Raw genomic sequence first — 22,735 nt, 5'->3', positions numbered from 1 at the left:
ATGGAACCCTTGCACAACGGAGACAAACGGAAACCATTGGCGCCGGATCTGTCACCATTGAAATCAATGGTGATGGAAACTGAAACCTATTGTTGTCAGGGCTCCGTTCCGACGGAAAGATCAGTCGGAACGGAGCCCTAGCACAGATGTGAACGAAGCCCTAATAGTATGGGTTCTTGATCTCCACTCTGTCCCCTATGTCTTTCCTTTACCTTGGTCTTTTAATGATCTACGTTACATTTTTGGCCCCTTCCATTGTCCACAGGTATAATGAACTTCACCTCTTAGTGGAGATGGGCACACACAGCCTTTAGGCCCCATAGCAGCGACTTTGCCAGCTACCCAGATAGTTAGGACGATGGCATCTTGTTTCCCTTTTCAGGGCTGCACAGCTTATTACTCTTCTGCTTTTGTTAAAACCACAAGTGCCCTCAATCCTAGATGACCATTGCTGCGCGTGCCAAACTGGTACTCACAAAGCTGCATCAGACAATGTTCAGACTTTATACAATCCTAGCAGATTGCAGTATCACATTTTTATTAAAAAGGTTTAACCAGTTTAGAAAACCCATTTTCATACACCCTATTAGGGAATTTGCAGTTAATAGTGGGGGGTCCTCTGTTAAGGATCCTCATCTCTTTCCCAGAGTGGAGAGGTTACAAATGGAGTCTTTGGAGTACCTGTCTTTTCCTGCATTACAGAGACAACCCTTTGATATGAATGGGCACTGTGTAATGCTTAATTTCCCCTATGGTGTCGCTGCAGGAAAATTGAACACTTAGTCCTCATTCACATGACCGCATTGCTTTTGTGGTCTGCAAAACCACTGGTCTGTTGCGGTTCATCAGATCCCAAAAAACATTTGTTATGCCTCCGCGTGTCATCTGGACTCTCGGATCCACAACAATTCACCAGTACTGGTGAATGTGCAAATCCGGACCGTTAAATGACTTGTCCTGAATTTTTGCTGTTCGAATCTGCAGCCCCCGACACGGATCTGTGTAAACCACAGTCGTGTGCATGGGGCCGTAGAAATGAATGGGTCTGCAATTTATGCCCAAAAATGCGGATAAATTGCGGCCGCAAAAGCATGGTTGTGTGCATGAGGCCTTACTGCCAGGTTTCCCCACAGATTACAAGTGATTGCGGGGGGGGACGGGGTGACACTTTGTGATTATCTTATCAACAAGGGATTCTTCTAGAAAGTAGGGATTGTCCAAATCGGAGAACCCTTTCAATCAGTATATAAGTTCCAACACATAACTATATTAAACACATACATTTGATAAATAGCTTCTATATGTAATTCTTAATTATTTCTCCCATTGCGCCGAGATTGTAAAATTATTCCACTGTTTGAATCGGAAAACATGGCGGAACTGATTAAAAGACTGCTAACCATGCAAAGATAATGAAGGCGATTAGTCCTAGTGTTTAGCATGCTGCACGGCTCTGTCCCAGCATCTGAGACCACGTTCTACTGCAGGGAATGTTCTGCTAAAGAGATGGAACTTAGTCCAGTTTCTAATAATAAAGTGTGGACCTCCGTGGTGGTTAGCAGGCAGTAACAGGCCTCATGTTTGACGACTATTGTAGATGAAGGTTCTTGTCTTACATTGTCTCACCTTCACTGACGAATATAACAGCTGGATTGTGAGAGTTGCTGTAGGCAATACCTCAATACATGAGGCTCATTAGGCCCCGTTCACAATTGGTTCTACATATGTTTTTTGCCAGGGGTTGCTTCATACACCCTTCTTTCCATATGCCTTTTGAAGTAATGAAGTGGGGGTTGTCCCTCGGTCAGGACCCCCCCCCCCCTCATATTAGTCCAAGCAGACAGCTGCTGAAAGGAGCAACTTTCGCTCTGTAGGCTTCAGTTTTAATGAGCGCCGTACTGCCAGAGGTTTCAGCGCAGTTAACCGCTTAAAAATCAGATGATTAAAGTGCAATTTTCTAGTATACTTTGCTTTAGTTCTATGACAGTTTCAAGATCTCTGCTTGCTGTCAATTGTATGCGGCCTAGGAAATCATCTTTGCGCTAAAGACCTCAGGAGAACAAATCTCTATCTTCAATCTGATAGTTTTTCACAATGTAGCAGCCTGTAGTCCGTGCTATTTGCTACAATGTATCCAGTCAGACAGTCCTGTTACCAGACTCCGTTGTGAGGAATTTTCCTATTCACTGACAGCAAATATAGATCTTGAAATGGTAAGGAATGAAAAAACACAAAGTATATTGGACGTTTGCTCAATTTTTCATTATAGAGCAGATGGATGATTCAAACATATCAGAAGGACAAATCTATGGGGGTCCCGGAGCTGCGAATCCCACCAATGTCTTGAAAGAACCAGCAAAGCAGTTATCATTGCACTACAGGCAGCTTAATTCACCTTACATTAGGTTATGCTTTTGCATATGGTCTGGATAATTATTCATTTCTAAATTAGCACCCTCTATGGATGTGTTTAGCAATAAATGTACATACATACAGATCCCTATTAACGCTGCTGTTAATTAGTGTGGCGCTTGGACGTATAGCAAACACCAGTTCCTTCTTAATTGGCACCAGATTCTCCTATACAATCTATAGGTGACTTTTAATTAGCATCTAGTTTGGATGTCTTGTAGTACATACCGTGTATGCAAGTCAAACTATGTATAGCATGTGTGCGCCTGCATGATAGAAAGCAAAGCACGTCATTATGTAGTCCCATCCAATCTGAACTAATCGTAAATAAATGAGGGATTTTACATCATTTTATGTAAATCAGCATATATAGATACCGCCTGAATGAGGATCGCTAAAAACTCTATCATTAATATTAAAACTGGGCTTCTCAAGTCTTCTCACGTTTGTGCTGGAACACAACTCCTTGGTCTTTGACAGAAAGTTTTACCACCAGCTCAGGGGAGTAGCTATGGGAAGTCCATGCGCCCCAACCTTTGCCAACCTCTACCTGGGCTGGTGGGAAAAGGAATATTGTGTTCCAAGACTGTATGGAGCAATTTACTAAGAACATCATACTATGGCTCAGATTTATAGATGACGTACGGGTGTTGTGGAAAGGCTCTAAATCAGATTATGGAGAATTTGTCAAACCGCTCAATTTCAATGACCTCGGTTTATTTTTCTCCTCCGAGATATAGGAGGAAAAGATTACATTTCTGGACTTAGTGATCAACAAATCAACCTCAGGTAGGTTGAATATGCAGATGCATAGGAAACCAACTGCGACAAACACGCTGCTGAGATGGGACAGCTGGCATCCCATATCCCTTCGTAAAGGGATACCGAAGGGACAATACCTGCGTATATGGAGAAATTGCTCAGATTTCTCTGACTACCAAACAGCATCATCAGAACTCAAAAGGAGATTTAACAATTGGGTCCTCAAAGATGCACATCGGCATGCCCTCCCCAGGAACAGAAATGATCTGTTGAACCCAAAAACTCGGGGGACACAAGATACAGGCCTAAGAATTATAGGCGCCTACAATGCACGACACCAGCAAGTCAGGGAGATATTGAACACCTACTGGGGGATCTTAAAGGCTGATCCAGATATAGGGGAATTGTTGGATGAAAGACCGGCAATTACATACCGTAGAAGATGCAATCGTAAGGACAAACTGGTACAAAGCCACATACAACCAATGGTTGAACAGACATGGCTGCCTAGGGCCCCATCAGGGACATACGGCTGTGGAAAATGCAAAGCCTGCCGTTCGATAACAGTTGGTAAGACCTTTTCAAATACGTCCTCGGGTCGAACATTTATAATCTATGACTTTATTAATTGCAAGACCCAAGAAGTGATCTACTTCATGACGTGCAGTTGCGGTGTTCAGTACATAGGGAAGACCATAAGAGAATTCCGCAGACGCATTAGGGACCACGTGAATGATGTGGAGAGAAAAGCAGAGACCCCGATTTCCCACCACATGTGGGATAAACATCTGGGTAATCCAGACCACCTCAGATTTCAAGGAATCGAGAAGGCTCGCCCCCTATTGCGAGGAGGCAACTGGGATAAATGTATCCTACAGAGGGAGGCTCGTTGGATTTTTTTTTAATGAATACAGTGAAACCTGTTGGTCGTAAAGACAATATCTCATATACGTGCTTTCTGTAGGATAGGACAACAATTCACATATCTCCATTGTTAATCGCACATCTACTTACGGACTACTGTGTCAATCTTGAAAACTCTATAACCCCCTTTAACTCGACACCTTTAGTTCAGAATAAACCTTTATGCCACCCTAAAGGGACACTGACCAATGCCACTATATGATGAGTAATATGGGTGTGATCAGATGAGTGCCTTGTTTACTGATTAGGGAATAGATGCTTTACAGTTCCTGATTCTTGACTGAGAATCTAAATTCAGGACACTGAAGCATGTCCCTGACCTAATACCTATAATCTATATGGTGGAGTTCACCTCAAACGTTTTTAATATTTTTGACAGGCGCGCCCCAAGGTCAGACATCAGTGCCGTCGATGCGATCCACACAACAGGGGGGCTTGATACATACACGTAAACGTGTACTAGCTGCCCCTGCACTGAATTAATGTGCATCTCTGAAGATAAAGACACACAATAAAGTGATGTTGAAACGCGTTAGGTGTCTTACAAATGCGTTGATGGAGAAACTATTTTCTCAATATCTAGTCCAGGCAGGGGACAGCTTTATTTGGTCTGTTTATCTGGGTTAGAGAGAGTGCAATGTTTTGGCAGGCTAGGCTATAGCTACATCCCTGCTGAACTCTACCTAGATTGTTCCCTGCTTGGTTAGCCTGATGCTTTGACATTTTGGCTAGGTTAGCCCAGTTTTAATATGAATAAATTAAAGAATTTTTAGCGATCCTAATTCAGGCGGTATCTATATATTTTTATATATGAGGACCCAAATTTATGCATTTTAGATCTATATAAATGTATATGTAAATCAGCACTGTTGTCTACCATGTGAATTGGCTATGTAAACCTTTTGAAAAGGTTTTTTGTTTTTTTTTTATAAAACGGTTTGGTGCAACTTTCTAATTACTTTTTATTAAAAAATATTTTTACTTTTTGTGATACAGCTGCTTTGTGTCCTGTATACAGAGCAGCTGTATCGTGCTCTTAGACCTAAATCCGTCAAGGTCAGCGGGACTGACAGGTTCAGTGAGAGCAGGTGCTGCATGATCGTTCATAACTTAGATGTGATCGATAACCGCTGAAAAAGTAAACATAATTTTTAATAAAAAGTCATTTGAAAGTTGCACCAATCACACTTATACACGTTTCTATTAAAACAACAACAATGTTTTCAAAGGTGAAATTAAGGCCAGGTCTACACCTAGACTTTTTGTAGTGCTACTGATTTATTTTAATTCTTGAGTTACAGCTGCAGTCCACATGAATACATTGAGTTGCCTGCAATCTTGTAGACTGCAGCTGTCACTCAAGATTTAAAATCAATCAGTGGCGCTACAAAAAGTCTAGTTGTAGCCCTGGCCTAAAGACCCTTTTGCATGGGCCAATTATCGGGCAAATGCTCGTTTATCAACTGATTGCAGCCTGAAATATTGTTGCCGGCAGCACATCTCCCTGTGTTAACAAGTAGATATGCTGCCGACATGATAGAAATATGTGGAGACAAGCGATCGGAGTGACGATCGCTCTTCCCCATGCATTGCTCCTTGTGAAAAGAGCAAACGAGCGCCAATGAACGGGCTGTCCTATTGATCGGCCCTTGTTTACATGACCCTTGTCGAAGAACCTTACAATGGTGACATTGTAGACTTGAGATTTCTTACTCATACTAGGGTCTAAATGTACAGTTCTGATGGCTATGCAACAATAATGATCTCACCCATTAATTCATTATAGTTACTGTTTTGTCTTTTGTTGGTGTCACAATAAATATTAATATAATGGTGGTTTCTCTTGGCTCAAATACCCACAAAATCTCTCTCAGACCGGAGCAGGCAAAACTAAATTGGGTATGATCCAACAAATACCCTAAATAGCATATATAAAGTACAGTGAAGTTTACCGCTCAGACGGCACTGGTAACAGTCCAATATCATTCAGTATGGGCTCTCTCCCAGAAAAATGCAGTGGACAGTCCGCAATCCAATGAGGGTGTGGATGGTAATTCTTATCCTTGTAGTTCCACCAAGCTCCTTATCATCGTCCCTCCACATTCAAAGAACTCCTGGTAGGAAAAGGATCTTATGTCTCTAATAGATGGAAAAAGGAAGACACATAGTGCAACACCCTCTGCAAAAAGATTGCTCCACGCCAAGTTTAATCCATACTCACAGAAGTAACAAGAAATAAAAGCATCAAGGTAAGTAAAAATCTTTAAAATTTCTAGGCGGCACGCCAAACACTCTCGCCCGACCCTGGGTTTCGCCCTTCCGGCTTCCTCTGGTGCATCAAAGGAAGCCGGAAGGGCGAAACCCAGTTCTTTGAATGTGGAGGGAGACGATAAGGAGCTTGGTGGAACTACAAGGATAAGAATTACCATCCACACCCTCATTGGATTGCGGACTGTCCACTGCATTTTTCTGGGAGAGAGCCCATACTGAATGATATTGGACTGTTACCAGTGCCGTCTGAGCGGTAAACTTCACTGTACTTTACACAATAAATATTGCAGCCTTTATATTTGAGCTCTGGTCACAAGAGGCCAATAATGTCACCCCTGATGGAACTATAAACTACTACCTTGTTTGTTATGATATGTATTCCTGGTCCATTTATTCATTTAGAGAAAAAAAATTGTTCCTGGAACCCATGAACAAGCTGCTGATGACACACGGGTTCACACGTGCTAATGGTGAAGCCGTCCCAGTGCCAAATTAATACACGCGTTTTTGCGCCGGAATGTACACCAAGTCTGTGAATGTTTCTCTAGAAAATATTCCTGGTATTTCTTCTATGTAAAACTATTGTAAAACTAAGGCGAATGTTAGATATAACTTGTGGTTTTTAATCTGCTTGCAGTTTTAAGCATTGGAGAAGGAGGATTCTGGGAAGGAAATGCCAGGGGCCACGTTGGATGGTTCCCCGCGGAATGTGTGGAAGAAGTTCAGCCGAAGCCAAGTGAAGGACGACAAGGTAAGACCGTCTTAGAAATACCCATGAAAACACGTCCATGTTGTATATTGTAGACTTGTAGCTTTTCCATGGTGTTCCTCTGTGTCTGTTATGGGCTCCAGGTCCGGGACAGTTTTGACAGCATATTTGGATGAAATCTGGTTGCTTTGTCTCTTGAACCCATGAAGGGGATCCTAAGGGCCCACGCTCTATTTATACAGAACACGAGCATGTTCACTTTTAACCGTATCCTAAACTATTCTCATTATCATTGCAAACATAGGACGTATCGGTAACAAATTGTAACAGGTTGTTTGTGAATCAATTTCACAAGAATTGTATGTAGCAGCAAGTAATTGGTTCCAAATCGGCTACACATGGGCTCTTCTACTGAACCTTTGGTCCCTTTAGGGTGGATTCCATGGTGCGTTTTTAGCATGCATTTTTGTTTTGGTAGATTAACTCCCATGTTTCTCGTCAACCAAAACAAAAAACACGTGCTAAAAATGCAAACAAAAATGCACGATGTGATCATTCCCCTTTAAGCAGTTTATAATATCATATGGTTTGTGAGAATGTATAGTTAAGGTGTATTTTTAGAAGTTGCATATTTGTATGTGCCATTGTCACGTGAGGGAGGTGTTTGATAACATGCGGAGGGAATCTAATGTATGTTAAAGAATGTGTGAGATAAATAAAGGTAGCAAAGACTACCGGCGTATGTACGGACGAGAGATCTCTGCAACTTCAGTATCTTGTATACCACAAACATGCTGAGACTTGTAGTCCCACAGTACCTAGAAAGACTCAAGATGCAATGGCAGATGTAAATACGCAATTAAACAAGTCCATGCTCAGAACGGTGTTTGTCTGCTCGAAATAATAGGCGGTTTTTGCCACCTAAATGTTTCATGAAATTTCGATAGGACATAACATAGCACGCTGATCCTTGGACATCCGGCCACTGGGTTGCCCAAGAAAGGGACAGTTTTTGCTCCGGGCCACTAGCGAATAGCATGCCAAGTTTACGTAGCTGCTGTGCTGCATGGAAAGTGCCAAGTGGAGACCAAGTGGAGACCTCACTACAGTGTTTTACTTAGGTGGGAAAATCCCCTTAATAAGTAGGTTCGCACATACAGTAGTAATTCAGACTTGATGCACATTTCACTGCATAGGAAGGTTACAAAGAACAGTGTCCAGGGTGCAGAACAAGAGTGGAGGAAGGTTGAGCTGCTGAGTGTGCCTTTTGGGGAAAGGGGGGATTTTCATTTTGCTGTAGGGGCTCATAATTCAGTGTACATCCCTGGTGCTCTACATCATTGTCTGCAAATGTTTTCTTCGGCCGAGGCGAGGGATATCTGAAACGATGCTGCTTGCAGCAATGCCAAGTCCATACACGCCAAGGCTGGAATGAAAGATAAGGGGGTGTGATAGGGGAAGACATTGCCAATGATGCAGAATGGCAGGGATAGAAAAATACATCTAGGCTGTGACGGACCACTGACAATTATATGATATTTGTACATCTCGTACCATCAAACTAAGAACTCGGCCATATTTGTAGACTGTGTTCCCTCCGTATATTCAGTTTTATTGCCAAAAATTAAATTGGATTCCAGCAGACGGAAGCTGGCAACGTGTTTCTTTGGCTGAATTTGCAATATTCCATATATTTTGCCAAAATGGAAACAGATCCCACTAAAGGGCAGAAGAAAACATTTCCTCCCTCTACTGGGATTCAAGAGCAAAAAAATGATGCTGACCTCACATACGGTCCTTAATTCCATGGATCGAGATGTTCAGATCTCTTTTACTTTTCAGTGATCCGTCTCCATTGCTCCCGAGCGTCCGCTTCGTATCACAGACAGGAAAATAATGAATTGGAAACATTTGCTGCCTTGCTACTTTTGTATCTTGTCTTTACTGTGGAGCATTTCTCTCTCATTACTATGAATTAGTCTGAAGTTTCCTTTTTTTTTTTTCATTCTCCCATCCTTCCGGCCAGGAATGCCGAGGACAATTCCCAAAACGCGGGGTCATTTCTCTGTCATTATTTCGTTACCAGTCCTTGTCCTTGTTTGTGCTGCGCATGTAATTAGCCTACATAGACGGCTGTGTTTCTGTAGGCGCTGTGCATTATTTAGATGATCGGAGTTGGATGAGAGTTGAAAGCGTAGGGGGTAACGGGACCTTCTGACTCAGGAATCTGTGCCATGCAAACTGCTTGTTATCAAGGGCGATGTTAATAGGCTCTCGCATGTCCTAAAGGCTTTGTGCACCCACAATGCAGCACTTGAAACATTTTGCAGTCAGAGAACTGAGCGGGTAGAACGAGATGTGAGGCGATATTTGCAGATTGGCCGGATCATTTGGGCTGATGCAGCATCTCCTAACTGGGGCCTGGGGGATATTCATATTGGTATCTTATGGAATTATTCAGAATATATAGTAGAAACATAGAACATGAGCTATAATCGTACAGTGCATGCTTTCACTTGTAGTTCTATACCAATTATCGAGCCACATGTTGTCATCCATTATGACCCTTCTAAAAGGATAAAGGTGTTAAAAATATAATTCAATAGTTTCTTTGTTTAATCTGACAGAGCTTGGTGTGAGTGTATATGGCTGTCATAGCGAATGTCAGTCATCTTTCCTAGAGGCCTGCGCAACAAATCGTCAAGGAGCAATCTGGGCAAAATAAAGAACACTGGGTTCTGCCTAGAGCAGAGGGGGATTGGGTTGCAAGTTGATTGTCACGGCGGCTACAAATTTAAAGGGGTTGTCCCTGGTAAGACAACCCCTTTAAGGCTGTGTGTAATTTCAAGCTCCTAGGCCCAATGCTAAATCTTTAACTGGGCCCCCCAACTATCAAGGGTCTTTAATAGTACTGGTCTTATATAGGCAGGGGAACGTTTTGCGTCCCCTCAAGCTCCAGAATTCAAGTGCGACTGCAGCCTCTACGCTCCTGACGTAAAGGATAGAAAATGCAAGCCGAGAAATCTACATGTTAGGCCCTAGAGTTCTAGGAGTATTTCCTGGAACGTCTTAAAAAATTGAACACGATCCCATGCTGCAAAACCATCACAAATGAAAAGCATTTCTTTTTGCTTTTTTTTTTTTTTTTAGAGCGGTGAAGTTTTGTGGCATGTTGCTTTCCAGTCCCTGATTGGCACTTTAGAAGACAGTGCAGTGGGCATCAGGTTCTCTTTCACTCATTGGTTAGAGACCTTGCTCAACGTTAACCCTTCAAAGTTCACCTGTGCCAGTGGGTGCTGCATCCAAACCAAAATATATATTGTTTTTTATATATCAGTCGAGTCACATTATTAAGATCACCTCCACTTCCTTCCTAGGCTACGCACTGCCGACGTCGAAAGTAGATATGTTGTGGGCTGGCTTGGTGGGATTATAAGGCTGTCTGAACACATATCACTTGTTGTCATGGGTAAAAGGGGCGATTTATCAGAGTTGCAAAAAGGGATAATTATTGGTTTTCGGGCCAAGGGTGGCGGTGTTTCTCAAACAGCGCAGTTTTTGAACTGTTCGCATGCTGCTGTGGTGAAAGTGTATCGTGAGTGGACAAATGGCACCACTGGGAATAACCGATGTATAAACTGTGGATCACCACGTGCCATTGATGTGAGAGGTGAACGTCGGCTACGAAGGTGCGCGAGGGCCGAACGACGCTCTACAGTGGAGCAGCTCACCGTGAGAATCAACCAGGGGTCTACCCAGATGTGTGTCTAAAACAAGAGTTCAGCAAACCCGACTGCGAATGGGGCTCTGAAGCAGACGGATGGTCACTGCTCCTAAGCTAACACAGGTGCATCGGAAAAAAACGCTTCAATTTGCACGGCAGTATCGGAATTGGACCACCAATAAATGGTAAAGGGTTGCCTTCTCAGATGAGTCGCATTTTCTGCTTCATCGAACGGATAGACGTTGCCGCTCTGAACTGATTTGGGGATGACTCCATCGTTGCAGATCACGTCCACCCATACATGCGGTTTGTCTTCCCTGGGGTAGATGGAATCATCCAGCAAGACAATGCGACATGTCACACGGCTAGAAATGTACGGCAGTGGTTGGAAGAGCACGACCAAGACTTCCAAATACTTCCCTGGCCCCCTAATTCTCCGGACTTGAACCCAATTGAGCATCTGTGGGAGCTCGATCGTCTTGTTTGCTCTATGGATCCTCCCCACGCACCCTCCAGCAAATGTAGGATGCTCTGCAGTCAGCGTGGCTCCAGATACCGGAGACCACCGACCAGCACCTTATGGAGTCACTCTCAACCCGTCTAGCTGCTGTCCGTGCTGCACACGGCGGTTACTCTGGATATTAGCTGGTGCTCATAATAATGTGACTTAACCCTGTATGTATATATGATAAATTACGGAGCATGAATGATAGACATCTAAGGAATAAAGATTATCTCTGGCGAGTTCTGCCCACTTCGCTGGAGGGTCTAATCAATAATAGAACTCCAGCTCCTTCGCCTCCTGCAGTATGTTACCCCGCAGGCTTTTATTTGATTTTCACGTTTGACAATGATGCATGTTTTGTTTTTTACTGTATGTGTAAGTGATTCGCTTTATGAGACGTGTTCTTCATGCTGCAAATACGTAGAAAGAAGTCACAGGTTTAACAGGACAGGCATGCTCAACGTTACTGGCGGCTGTTAGATACCCATTGGGAGTGTTTATGTTGTAGCCAGATTGGAAACTCGTAGTTGCCATATTTTTATTGGATAAGAAAGCAGCTGATGCTGGATCTTATTAAACTTGTTCAACTTGACACATTGAACAAAGTTGTCCTAAACAATGGTGACTGCAAGTCCATTAACCGTCTTTTCCAGTCAGATATGAAAATTCCAACCAGTTCTTGTCTATTGGGGGCAGTAAGGGTAGGCTGTGTGTAAAGAGTGGCAGCACATGGTACAGATGATGCCGCTGATCCTGTGACGTTGGAGGCATCGGCCGAAAAACCTCTGCATATTTTTTTTAAGAAAAACATTTAATCCACAGAATTTTTCCCCTGTAATTCTTTGCATTGCCATCAATATACAGCCTGCCCATAAATCCAGCGCATAGTTACTATATAAAGCATAAATATGGATATTACACGGAAGAGCGATGTCGTATGACCGAATCAACATTGTAAAACTTGTGATCGTTTCATTCTCTGTTGTGACCTGCAGTCAGTTCGTTCCTAGTCATGCAATCAATGCACAGAAATCTCCCTTGATCGATTTGTGCTGTACAATAAAAACACTCGAATTTTCAACCTTGTTTTAGTCTTCTCTATCATGAGCGCAATCCCAGCTCTGCTGTAGAGCAGAATTAAAAAGGGGAATATAGCGATTTTGGAACCTCCTAAAAATGGCAAATAAATTTAAAGTGAATGTTAAAGTTTTAGGAAAAATTTTTTTTTATTTGAAGTAGATCCAAAATTCTGTGTTGATTAAGTTCTTAATATATATTAAGGCCCTGTTCACAATGAGTTTTTTTGGCGCTGATTTTGACGTGGAAACCGCGTTGGAAACAGCGCCAAGAAAAGGCAGGAAATGGCCTCCCATTGATTTCAATGGGAGGCGGAGGGGTTTTTTTTCCCCCCGCTCGTGGTTTTTGTCGCTCGTGGGGAAAAAAAAAAAACAACATGCTTTTTCTTCCTGCGGTTCTGTCAGCCCTCCCATTGATATCAATGGGAGACAGAGAAAGCATTTTTACTGCGTTTTTTTTTTTGCCCACGGTGCTCAATGGCCGTGGCCGAAAAACCGCGGCAAGAAAGTGCAGGCAGGTCAAAATCTGCCCCAAAATTCCTGAAGGAATTTTGAGGCAAGTTTTTTCTGCCTGCAAAATACTCTGTGTGAACAGGGCCTTATAATGGTCAGAGCTCAGGTTTCTAAGACAAAGCTCCAATTCCCCTGCATAGACATAGAGGTAAATAATAAACTACCCCACTAGGGGGAGCTCACTGTATACTGTTTTATAATTGACGCACAGTATGCAGTAATCTCCCTCTAGTGGTTGTTGCAGGCAGACAGAATGCAGGAGATTTGGAGCACTGGATCAGAAAAACAGAAGTCCAAACCCTATAAAGATTTATTAGGAATTTAAACAACGCAGAATTTTGAACTTAATTAGAGAAAACGAAATATTGTTCAATTGTGAACATTATCTTTAAAGTTCTACCTTGGCTATATCTTTAGCCACTATCAAATATACAATAGCTGCAATATATCCTCCTTAGCTTTTTGTTTTGATTGTTTTCTACAGTGCACAAATGAACTGAAACTAAATCTGTTGCTATCTGCTGTTGACGGATCTTATTATTGCTTATACATAATGCTGCCATTGAATGTGTTCATTAGTTGGGGTGGAGACAGGGGCATTACATGGTCCTGAACCCGGGCACACAGCATCCAAACGCTGCTTAGCACCAGGACCTTGTCTATTCTGTGACACAGGGCCTAATGTGGCAGGAGGGCCTGTGGTGATCCGGGACTAACCCAATTCCCCTTCGGGCCCGGTCGTGCTCGCGCACTCCGCTACCTCGATTGTTACGCCACTGCTTATGTATGGAAAAAAATCAAAATCTTTTATGCTGCTTCTTTCTTCCCTGGAAATTTGCCTCCAACTATTTAACCACATGTAATAACCACACAGGCGTAATAAAGAATGTAGGGACGTTGCACGGCTGCGGTAGTAATATATCGCCATGTCCTGTGTGAATGTGGAAGGAGAAGTTACCGTTTCCTGCGGTCGTATTACACGTAGATTTGACTCTCTTCATAGTTTAAAGCCATGTATAATTAAATTAGGAAGGAGCAGTGTAATTGTGTTTGCTTGCAGAACTAAGCTGCTTCCCTCTTGTAGTAATTAATGTGCTGAGGGTATTATTGCCTTCCTTATACGAAGAGAATCAATTCGCAATCAATAGACTAATAACCGCGGCTTCAGGTTCTTTATTTCATATTACTATAAATATCTCGTGGATAGTAATACAGCATTGTACAGTAAGAATGGAAGCCAACACAAATATTACATGTTTTTTGTTTGCTCATTAAAACAGAATTTCCCCTTAGGGCTCCGACATCCAGTGACAGATGCCGAATGCTTGAATTACAACCTTAACTGAGTCCTTGGGGGTCTCCCAGCTTCTCCACAGAGCCTGAACGGTATAAAAATCGTCAATGTGCTACAGGCTTACATTACCCCACCACCATCACCACCTCAGTGTCAGTCTGCACTGTAGATCTGGCATTCTATTCTTTAACCAGAAAGATCATGCTGAACTGCACAAAAGGTCCTTCCCTGATGGCTAACATAATACAATATGTAAAATCAGAATAAGATGAATTTAAAAAACAAAACAGGATTCTCATTAGTTATGATGCATATATCCGGCTGCTATCTATGAGGCCCTTCTGAAATTGCCCTATAAAATAGCCCAAAAAAATCTTACCCCAATACGGTACCTAGTATACATTTTATGGGTTGCCTTATTGTGGCAAAAATTAGTCACTGGAATAGGGTATCCACTAATATTATTAAATAACTTTTATTGAATATGCTTTAAAATAAATTAAAAAAATGGTGACTTTTTATAAATGAATGAATAAGGTCCCTAGTCCATGGGATATGCTCGTGTTCATGATTACCCCAATGTTGGGTGTGTTTACAAGTACGATTTTTTTGGAGCACCATTCAAGTCATTCAATGCATGCTCATTTTACACTAATAGTCTATATCAGATATTTATTGTGGTAGTTTGTTAACATATAGATGCTAGTGACATGAGAGACTGTTGTGTTAGAGCATTACCAGTTAGTAATTTTGGTTCAGCTCCTATATTTATCAATCCCACACCCATATTAGCCCTGCATTCAGGGAACCACAGCATGGAAGATATACAAGTGGCATGAAAGGCTGATGTATTAGAGTACTAACCGTTAGTCATTTAGTAGAACTCCTATTTTCGTAAGTCCTACAGCCACATTGACCCTGCATTCAGGGATCCACAGCATGAAAAGTATGTTCTTGGCAACGAAGACTGATGTATTGGAGCATTATTAGTTAGTCGTTTGACACAGCTCCTGTTTGCATCAGTCCTACAGCCACATTAACCCTGCATTCAGCGAATCACAGTATGGAGGACATTCAGGTGGCATGAAAAGCTGCTGTATTGGAGTACTACAAGTTAGTCATTCAGTGTATCTCTTATTTCCATCAGTCTTACAGCCTTATTAACCCTGCATTCAGGGAGTCACAGCATAGAGGATATACAGGTGGTGTGAAAGGCTGCTGTATTGGAGTACTACAAGTTAGTCATTCAGTGTATCTCCTATTTCCATCAGTCTTACAGCCTTATTAACCCTGCATTCAGGGAGTCACAGCATAGAGGATATACAGGTGGTGTGAAAGGCTGCTGTATTGGAGTACTACAAGTTAGTCATTCAGTGTATCTCCTATTTCCATCAGTCTTACAGCCTTATTAACCCTGCATTCAGGGAGTCACAGCATGAAAGATATACAAATTCCTTCTATCCCTTCCAAACAGTCTAGTCTGAACTATCTTGGAAGCGCTCTGAAAAGAGCATACTACCTAAGCCATCTACTTCTACGTTTACCCTGTCACTATAGTCAAGTTCTCTTTAGCCTCTCCAACATGTTTCACCCTGCATTCAGGGATCTTTAGGGAGAGTCAGGCTAAACATATAGAGGTGCAGTGCAATGGCCGCGTGCGCTTGGGGGAAAAAAAGTTCCCTTATTGTGGCCAAAATATTTCATAGACAACGTTTCGACATATATTTACGCGTGTTGCTTTTGATCGAGGTCAATGAATGGGTTGCTTAGAAGTTTACATAAGATTTCTTTGCATCTAAACCCTTTTATGACCAAACCAATTTGCATTTAATAATCTAGAATTATATATAATATAATGTATATTGCATTTGTTCCGATGCAGGAAAGTTTTCATATCTGTAATCACGTCCAAGTAAGTGCAACTACATTTTCTCACATAGGACATGCCATAGAGTAGCTCTGTAGAAATGTATTTATAATGCAGCCTATTCTGCCTATAATGTATTATCTGTTCCTATAACTTTCCACATATTGCTAAAGCAGTGAAAAAGATAGAGCTGTGCATTAAAAGCAAAGGGTCAGTCCATAGGTTTATACTTACAATTATTTATATTGGTATTTTCCATCCATTGTGGTATATTGGACACTTGATGTGTAGATGACTGCATTCTACTCTATGTCCATTAGGTGGCAATGTTTAAATGCAAAACAATATAAAGTGTAACAGAACATCCAGGATAAGCGATTACTGTAGTTGTCAACTGTGTGTGTGTGTGCGTGTGTGTGTGTGTGTGTGTGTGTGTGTATGTATGTGTGTGTATATGTATGTGTGTGTGTATATATATATATATGTATTTTTTTTTCTGTGTTTCCAACGTGATTAACGGCATAATACCACATATGTTATTTTAGTTAAAGAGCTTTACACCTGGATGATATGTTATTTATTTGTTCTTGGACCGTATGGCAGGTTTAGCCTACATGCGGTGTCCTTGCTGTTGCTTCTACAATTGCATTTTTTATAACTGATCATCTTGCAATTGGCAGTCTACCAGTCCTGTACATGAAAACACTAAGGGCTCCTGCACATGTGTAAAATCTGCAGAGTTTTGACATGTTCAGGGGGCCTTAAGAGAACCTGCCACCTCTCCTGACATGTCTGTTTTAGTAAATCATTATGTTCCCCAAAATATAACAATACTGAAACATCTTTTCTTAGAACTCTACATTTTGATTTTGCTCTGTTATTCCTCCTGGAATTGTATGAAGAAATGGACAAGTGTTATCAGTTGGGGGGGGGGGTGTGTCCTTACACAGTCTGACAATGACCAATCGGTGCTGCCACAGCCATATGACAAAGAGACTGATAGTGCCCAGTTAGTCATACATTTCCAGGAGGAATAATAGAGGAATAGCACTACACAGAGTTCTAAGAAAAGTTGCACCAGCATAGTTATTTAATATGGGATTGCATTTATTAATCTAGACATGTCAGGAGAGCTAACGGTAAGCTTTAATATACTAGTCCTTCTCAATGAATTAGAATATCATCAAAAAGTTAATTTATTTCAGTAATTCAATTCAAAAAGTGAAACTCATATATTCTAGACATTCATTACACACAGAGGGATCTATTTCCAGCATGTTTTTCTTTTAATGTTGAAGATTATGGCTAACAGTTAATGAAAACCCAAAATGTAGTCTCTCAGAAAATTAGAATATTATATAAGCCCAATTTCAAAAATTATTTTTAATACCGAAATGTTGGCCTATGTACAGTATATGCCCACAATACTTTGTTCGGAGTTCCTTTGGCATGAATTACTGCATCAATGCGGCGTGGCATGCAGGTGATCAGCCTGTGGCACTGCTGAGGTGTTATCAATGTGGCGTGGCATGGAGGTGATCAGCCTGTGGCACTGCTGAGGTGTTATCAATGCGGCGTGGCATGCAGGTGATCAGCCTGTGGCACTGCTGAGGTGTTATCAATGCGGCGTGGCATGCAGGTGATCAGCCTGTGGCACTGCTGAGGTGTTATGGAAGCCCAGGTTGCTTTAATAGTGGCCTTCAGCTCGTCTGCATTGTTAGGTCTGGTGTCTCATCTTCCTCTTGACAATACCCTATAGATTCTCTATGGGGTTTAGGTCGGGCGAGTTTGCTGGCCAATCAAGCGCAGTGATACTGTGGTTAATAAACCAGGTATTGGTAACTTTTGGCAGTGTGGTCAGGTGCCAAGTCCTGCTGGAAAATGAAATCTGCATCTCCATAAAGCTGTCAGCAGAGGGAAGCATGAAGTGCTGGGAAATGTCCTGCTAGATGCTGCGCTGACACCGGACTTGATATAACACAGTGGACCAACACCAGCAGATGACACGGCCCCCAAACCATCAGTGATTGTGGAAACTTCACACTGGACCGCGAGACACTTGGACTGACGCCTCTCCACTCTCCCTCCAGACTCTGGGACCGAAATTTCCAAATGAAATGCAAAATGTACTTTCATCTGAAAACAGGACTTTGGACACTGAGCAACAGACCAGGTCCACTGTTATATCAAGTCCGGTGTCAGCGCAACATCTAGCAGGACATTTCCCAGCACTTCATGCTTCCCTCTGCTGACAAGCTTTATGGAGATGCGGATTTCATTTTCCAGCAAGACTTGGCACCTGCTCACACTGCCAAAAATACCAATACCTGGTGTAATAACCACAGGATCACTGCACTTGATTGCCCAGCAAACTCGCCTGACCCAAACCCCATAGAGAATCTATAGGGTATTGTCAAGAGGAAGATGAGAAACACCAGACCCAACAATGCAGACGTGCTGAAGACCGCTATCATACAACCTGGGCTTCCATAACCCCTCAGCAGTGCCACAGGCTGATCATCTCCATGTCACGCCGCATTGATAACCCCTCAGCAGTGCCACAGGCTGATCGCCTCCATGCCACGCCGCATTGATAACACCTCAGCAGTGCCACAGGCTGATCACCTCCATGCCACGCCGCATTGATAACCCCTCAGCAGTGCCACAGGCTGATCACCTCCATGCCACGCCGCATTGATAACCCCTCAGCAGTGCCACAGGCTGATCGCCTCCATGCCACTCTGCATTGATGCAGTAATTCATGCAGAGTCGGAGCCCGACCAAGTATTGAGGGCAGATACTGGACATACTTTTCAGTAGGCCAACATTTCGGTATTAAAAATCATTTTTGAAATTGGTCTTATATAATATTCTAATTTTCTGAGACACAAAACTTTGGGTTTTCATTAACTGTTACCATAATCCTCAACATTAAAAGAAAAAAATGCTGGAAATGGATCCCTCTGTGTGTAATGAATCTCTAGAATATATCAGAGACACTTTTTGATGATATTCTAATTCATTGAGAAGGACTAGTATATATATTATAATTGTATTATAATCATGTCCAGTGGTCGGGGCATGTTGGGGGTTGTAGTGTTCTATGTATAGAGTATAATAGAATTGTATTATGGTCCCGTCCTGTGATCTCATCATTTAAGGAGCCATTTTCTGTATACATTCAGTTGCCCAGCAGAAAATATTCCAGTAAATTATATTGAAATATTGGCAGTGATTCAGAGTACATCCAGTAACATTTTGTGGTCAGCATTTCATCCGTATTTGCGGATAATTCCAGTGAAATGACCAGTGATTCTGAAAATTATCCTTGTATGTTAAAAGAAAATTACAGGTTAGAAAATGAAAAATGCATCAGAACACAACAGAATACTTTATTATGCTTCTACCAATCTCATAGAAAGAACTGGAGGTCATTTACTGAATATGTACAAGAGAAGCACAAAAGCCAATTGTCCTCCCTTTATATTGCCAGCAATAAGACATCATAACGTTCTTGGTGCTAGTTTGTAGCCCGTTACCCTTTCCCCACACACGAACCACCAATTGTATCATGGTTTGGGCTCAAAATGCCATTTAGGGCAATTGGGGGACATTGTATTTTTTTTTTTTCTATTATTGCCCTTGATGTTGTATTTATACATGAGTGCTGGGTGTATGGACAAGGTGCGCTAAGTTCACTTAGATCAGCAGATGATTTAGACTCTTGAGACATAATTATTTGGCAACCACGAATGGCAGGGACCATTCTTATATATAGAAAGCCAGAGGGATTAGCCATAGAGTTCCAGAACAATTAATCTACTGTACATGCCTTTTAGTCCATCATTCAATAGTCTTATTATGCGATTGCGATTATTCGATTTGTCCGCTACTTGTGGTCACATTGAAGTCGCAAGACTATTTTTGGGTGCAATTTGGTTGCAACATTCAAAAGACACAAAAAAAAATATTTGCTGACGTCGCAAATGATTCGCAGGCGCAAGCAACTTACATTCAACTCTATGCTGGAGACGTCTGCTTGTGATCTGTGACCAAATATCCAGCAGATTTGGCATTTTCATGACTGTTGAGTCGCAGTCGCATCACGTGTAGTAGTGCGACCACATTGACAATCGTTAATTACTGTCGCATGACCAAAGTCGCAGTATAACCCATAAGTGTTTTTATGGTGGCCACTAACGGGCTTTATTCTGATGCAGTAGCCTTTTTACGGTGCTGCAACAGAATAAATTTTAGCCGCAGGGAGAAGGTAAATCTCCCTGCTCTAAGCTACCGGAGGTAGCTAAGGGCTGGTAGCAGTCATGAGCGGGCGGGATCGATATAAGTATTGATCCCACTCGCTTAACCCCTCAGATGCGGCGCTCAATAGCGAGCGCCGCGTCGGAGTGGTTTTAAGCGGAGGGGGCGTCCTCTCTCACCCCACCGGCACCCTATGATGCTCTCGCAGTGTGCCGATTGTTTCTATGTCAGCCGGGGGCCTTACAAAGGCCCCCAGGAATGCCTCTAGTTGATGCCTGTTAGGCCATGCCAACTATAAAGCTATTACATTATTTTTTTTAAATGCCAGAATTATTGTTTTCTATTCATCCTGCCTTCAAAACAAAAATTTGCTACTAAATAATAAAAAAAAGTGACATGTACTTTAAAATGGTACCAATAAAAACTACAAGTCGTTATTCAAAGAAAAAGCCCTCATACAGCTGCATCGACAGAAAAACAAAAAAAAGTTATGGCTTCTAAAATACGGCGACACAAAAACAAATATTTTTGAAAAAAAGTGTTTTTACTGTGTAAAAGTAGTAAAACATAAAAAAACACAATATAAATTCGATATCGCTGCAATCCTAACGACCTGCTGAATAAAGTTATTATGTTATTTATACCACATGGTAAACAGCGTACATTTAGGATGCAAATAAATTGTTCCGAAATTGATGTTTTTTTTATCCCCCCCCCCCCCCCCAAAAAAAAGTTAATGAAAGTTTAATCAATAAATTATATGTACCCCAAAATGGTGCTGTTAAAAAATACAACTTGTCCCGCGGGAAACAAGACCTTATAAGCTATGTCGACGCAAAAATAAAAAAGTTATAGCTCTTTGAATGCTTCGATGAAAAAACGTAATGACCAATCTGTTTTTTTTTTTTTTTAAGTACGCTGGTCATTAAGGGGTTAATATGACTTTCTAATAATCTCAGATCCAGGTAATATTGGTTGAAAGGAATTTTCTCCTAATTATCAGTCATGGGACAAGCTGTGGACACGAACATGAGCTTTCTAGGGAACTGTCCAGCATTTCAGGAGGGGAGAGGTTCAGTGATCGTGTCCTGGTCCATTGTCCCAGTCCAGATATGTTCTGGTGAAGCCGTGTCACTGGCCAATCTCGGTGTGTGGGTTTCATACAGAGCTGTGTTATATTTTCCAAGTGACAGAAATAGCCAGCTATTGAGAGAGAGAGAGAGAGAGAGAGAGAGATCATTTATTTTAATTTTTGCCGGTAAAATTCCTTTTGATAGGTGTTGGATTATGACTCTCATAATTGCCTCTTTCCTCCGGTGTAAGAGTGTCTAGATTATTTTGCGGGAGATTTATGGACTATCGTATACCAGATTAAAGAATGTCTAAGTTACAAGTTGGTTCCATTCTACGTGCGCTGACATCACAATCCTATAATTGGGTGTAATCAAAATGTTTTTCAGATATAATTGCAGAATCGGCTCCGCACGTGCTGCAAGAATTGGATGTTTCTCTAGAGCTGGTTAGAGTCTATTCACACGTTGCGGTCATCTTACAGGTTTTTTGCTCTTAGCAAAGTCGCAACACGATTGTGGCAATTTTCTGTGATTTTTCGGAAATCACTGCAAAAAAAAACAACACAATATGATTAAGACCCTAAGCTGTTGGTAAGAGTGTTGTCAGTTCTGCTTGAATGACTGCTTGAGGCACGAATTCTGTCCTGCAAGGATTAATCCTTTAGGAGATGTCTAGAAGTGGCTTTCGATAGATCTTAAATGCGCCTCTTGATCACACTCCCTGTGAGATTGTCTAGTTTATTAAAATGATAACGTGACGATGTTCTTAAAGTGCACCCACTACGCACTCTGCAAGCTGACGTTTTGCGGGCTGTACCAGTTTTCACTGAAAATGCTAGATATCACTGTGCTAGAATATCTGCAAATTAAATACAATTCATTTAATCCGGCATATGATAATCCATGAAGTCTGATAATCCAACAGCACAGAACTGCCGTGTGTTGTGCAGTTTCACAAGACCGGAAGGAGACGACCGAACAAAGAGACCCAATAGGGAAAATTCTTTGATTTATAAACAAAAGTGATGATAGCAGATTTTGTGTGCACGTTGTATTTGGGCTTTCTTTCTGAAGGTTCTCGACCTTTACAAGCAAGTTTTATATACGATCGCCAGATTACAGGATTCTTACTTTAGTAAGATTTAAAAAAAAAAAAAAAAGAAAAAGATTGCCTCTTAAAAGGTACAGATTCTCAATGGATCCAGCTCTAGCTAGCAGGGACTCAATGAGGAAAAGTATGCAAAATAGCCAGTAGGAAGAAAACGGTCTCTTTAGTGCCACCTATAGGTGTCTACCCTGTAAATGAATGTCTGGCCGGTCACTATGACTGTCACTAGGTCATATA

The 22,735-nt window shown here is 41.8% G+C and overlaps 1 protein-coding gene across 6 annotated transcripts in view; it reads left to right on the top strand.

The window, feature by feature from the left end:
* Positions 1 to 22,735, top strand: part of SHANK2 (SH3 and multiple ankyrin repeat domains 2) — a 474,104-nt gene that overhangs the window by 245,078 nt on the left and 206,291 nt on the right. For all 6 annotated transcript variants that reach the window (XM_075837984.1, XM_075837983.1, XM_075837982.1 and 3 more), the window contains one exon: positions 7,007 to 7,120. In XM_075837984.1, the coding sequence (XP_075694099.1) occupies positions 7,007 to 7,120 (114 nt within the window). The remainder of the gene's footprint in view (positions 1 to 7,006; positions 7,121 to 22,735) is intronic.

This window comes from Rhinoderma darwinii, chromosome 9 (assembly GCF_050947455.1).
Source record: "Rhinoderma darwinii isolate aRhiDar2 chromosome 9, aRhiDar2.hap1, whole genome shotgun sequence".
NCBI lineage: Eukaryota > Metazoa > Chordata > Amphibia > Anura > Rhinodermatidae > Rhinoderma > Rhinoderma darwinii.
This window is presented reverse-complemented; position numbering and strand designations above follow the sequence as displayed.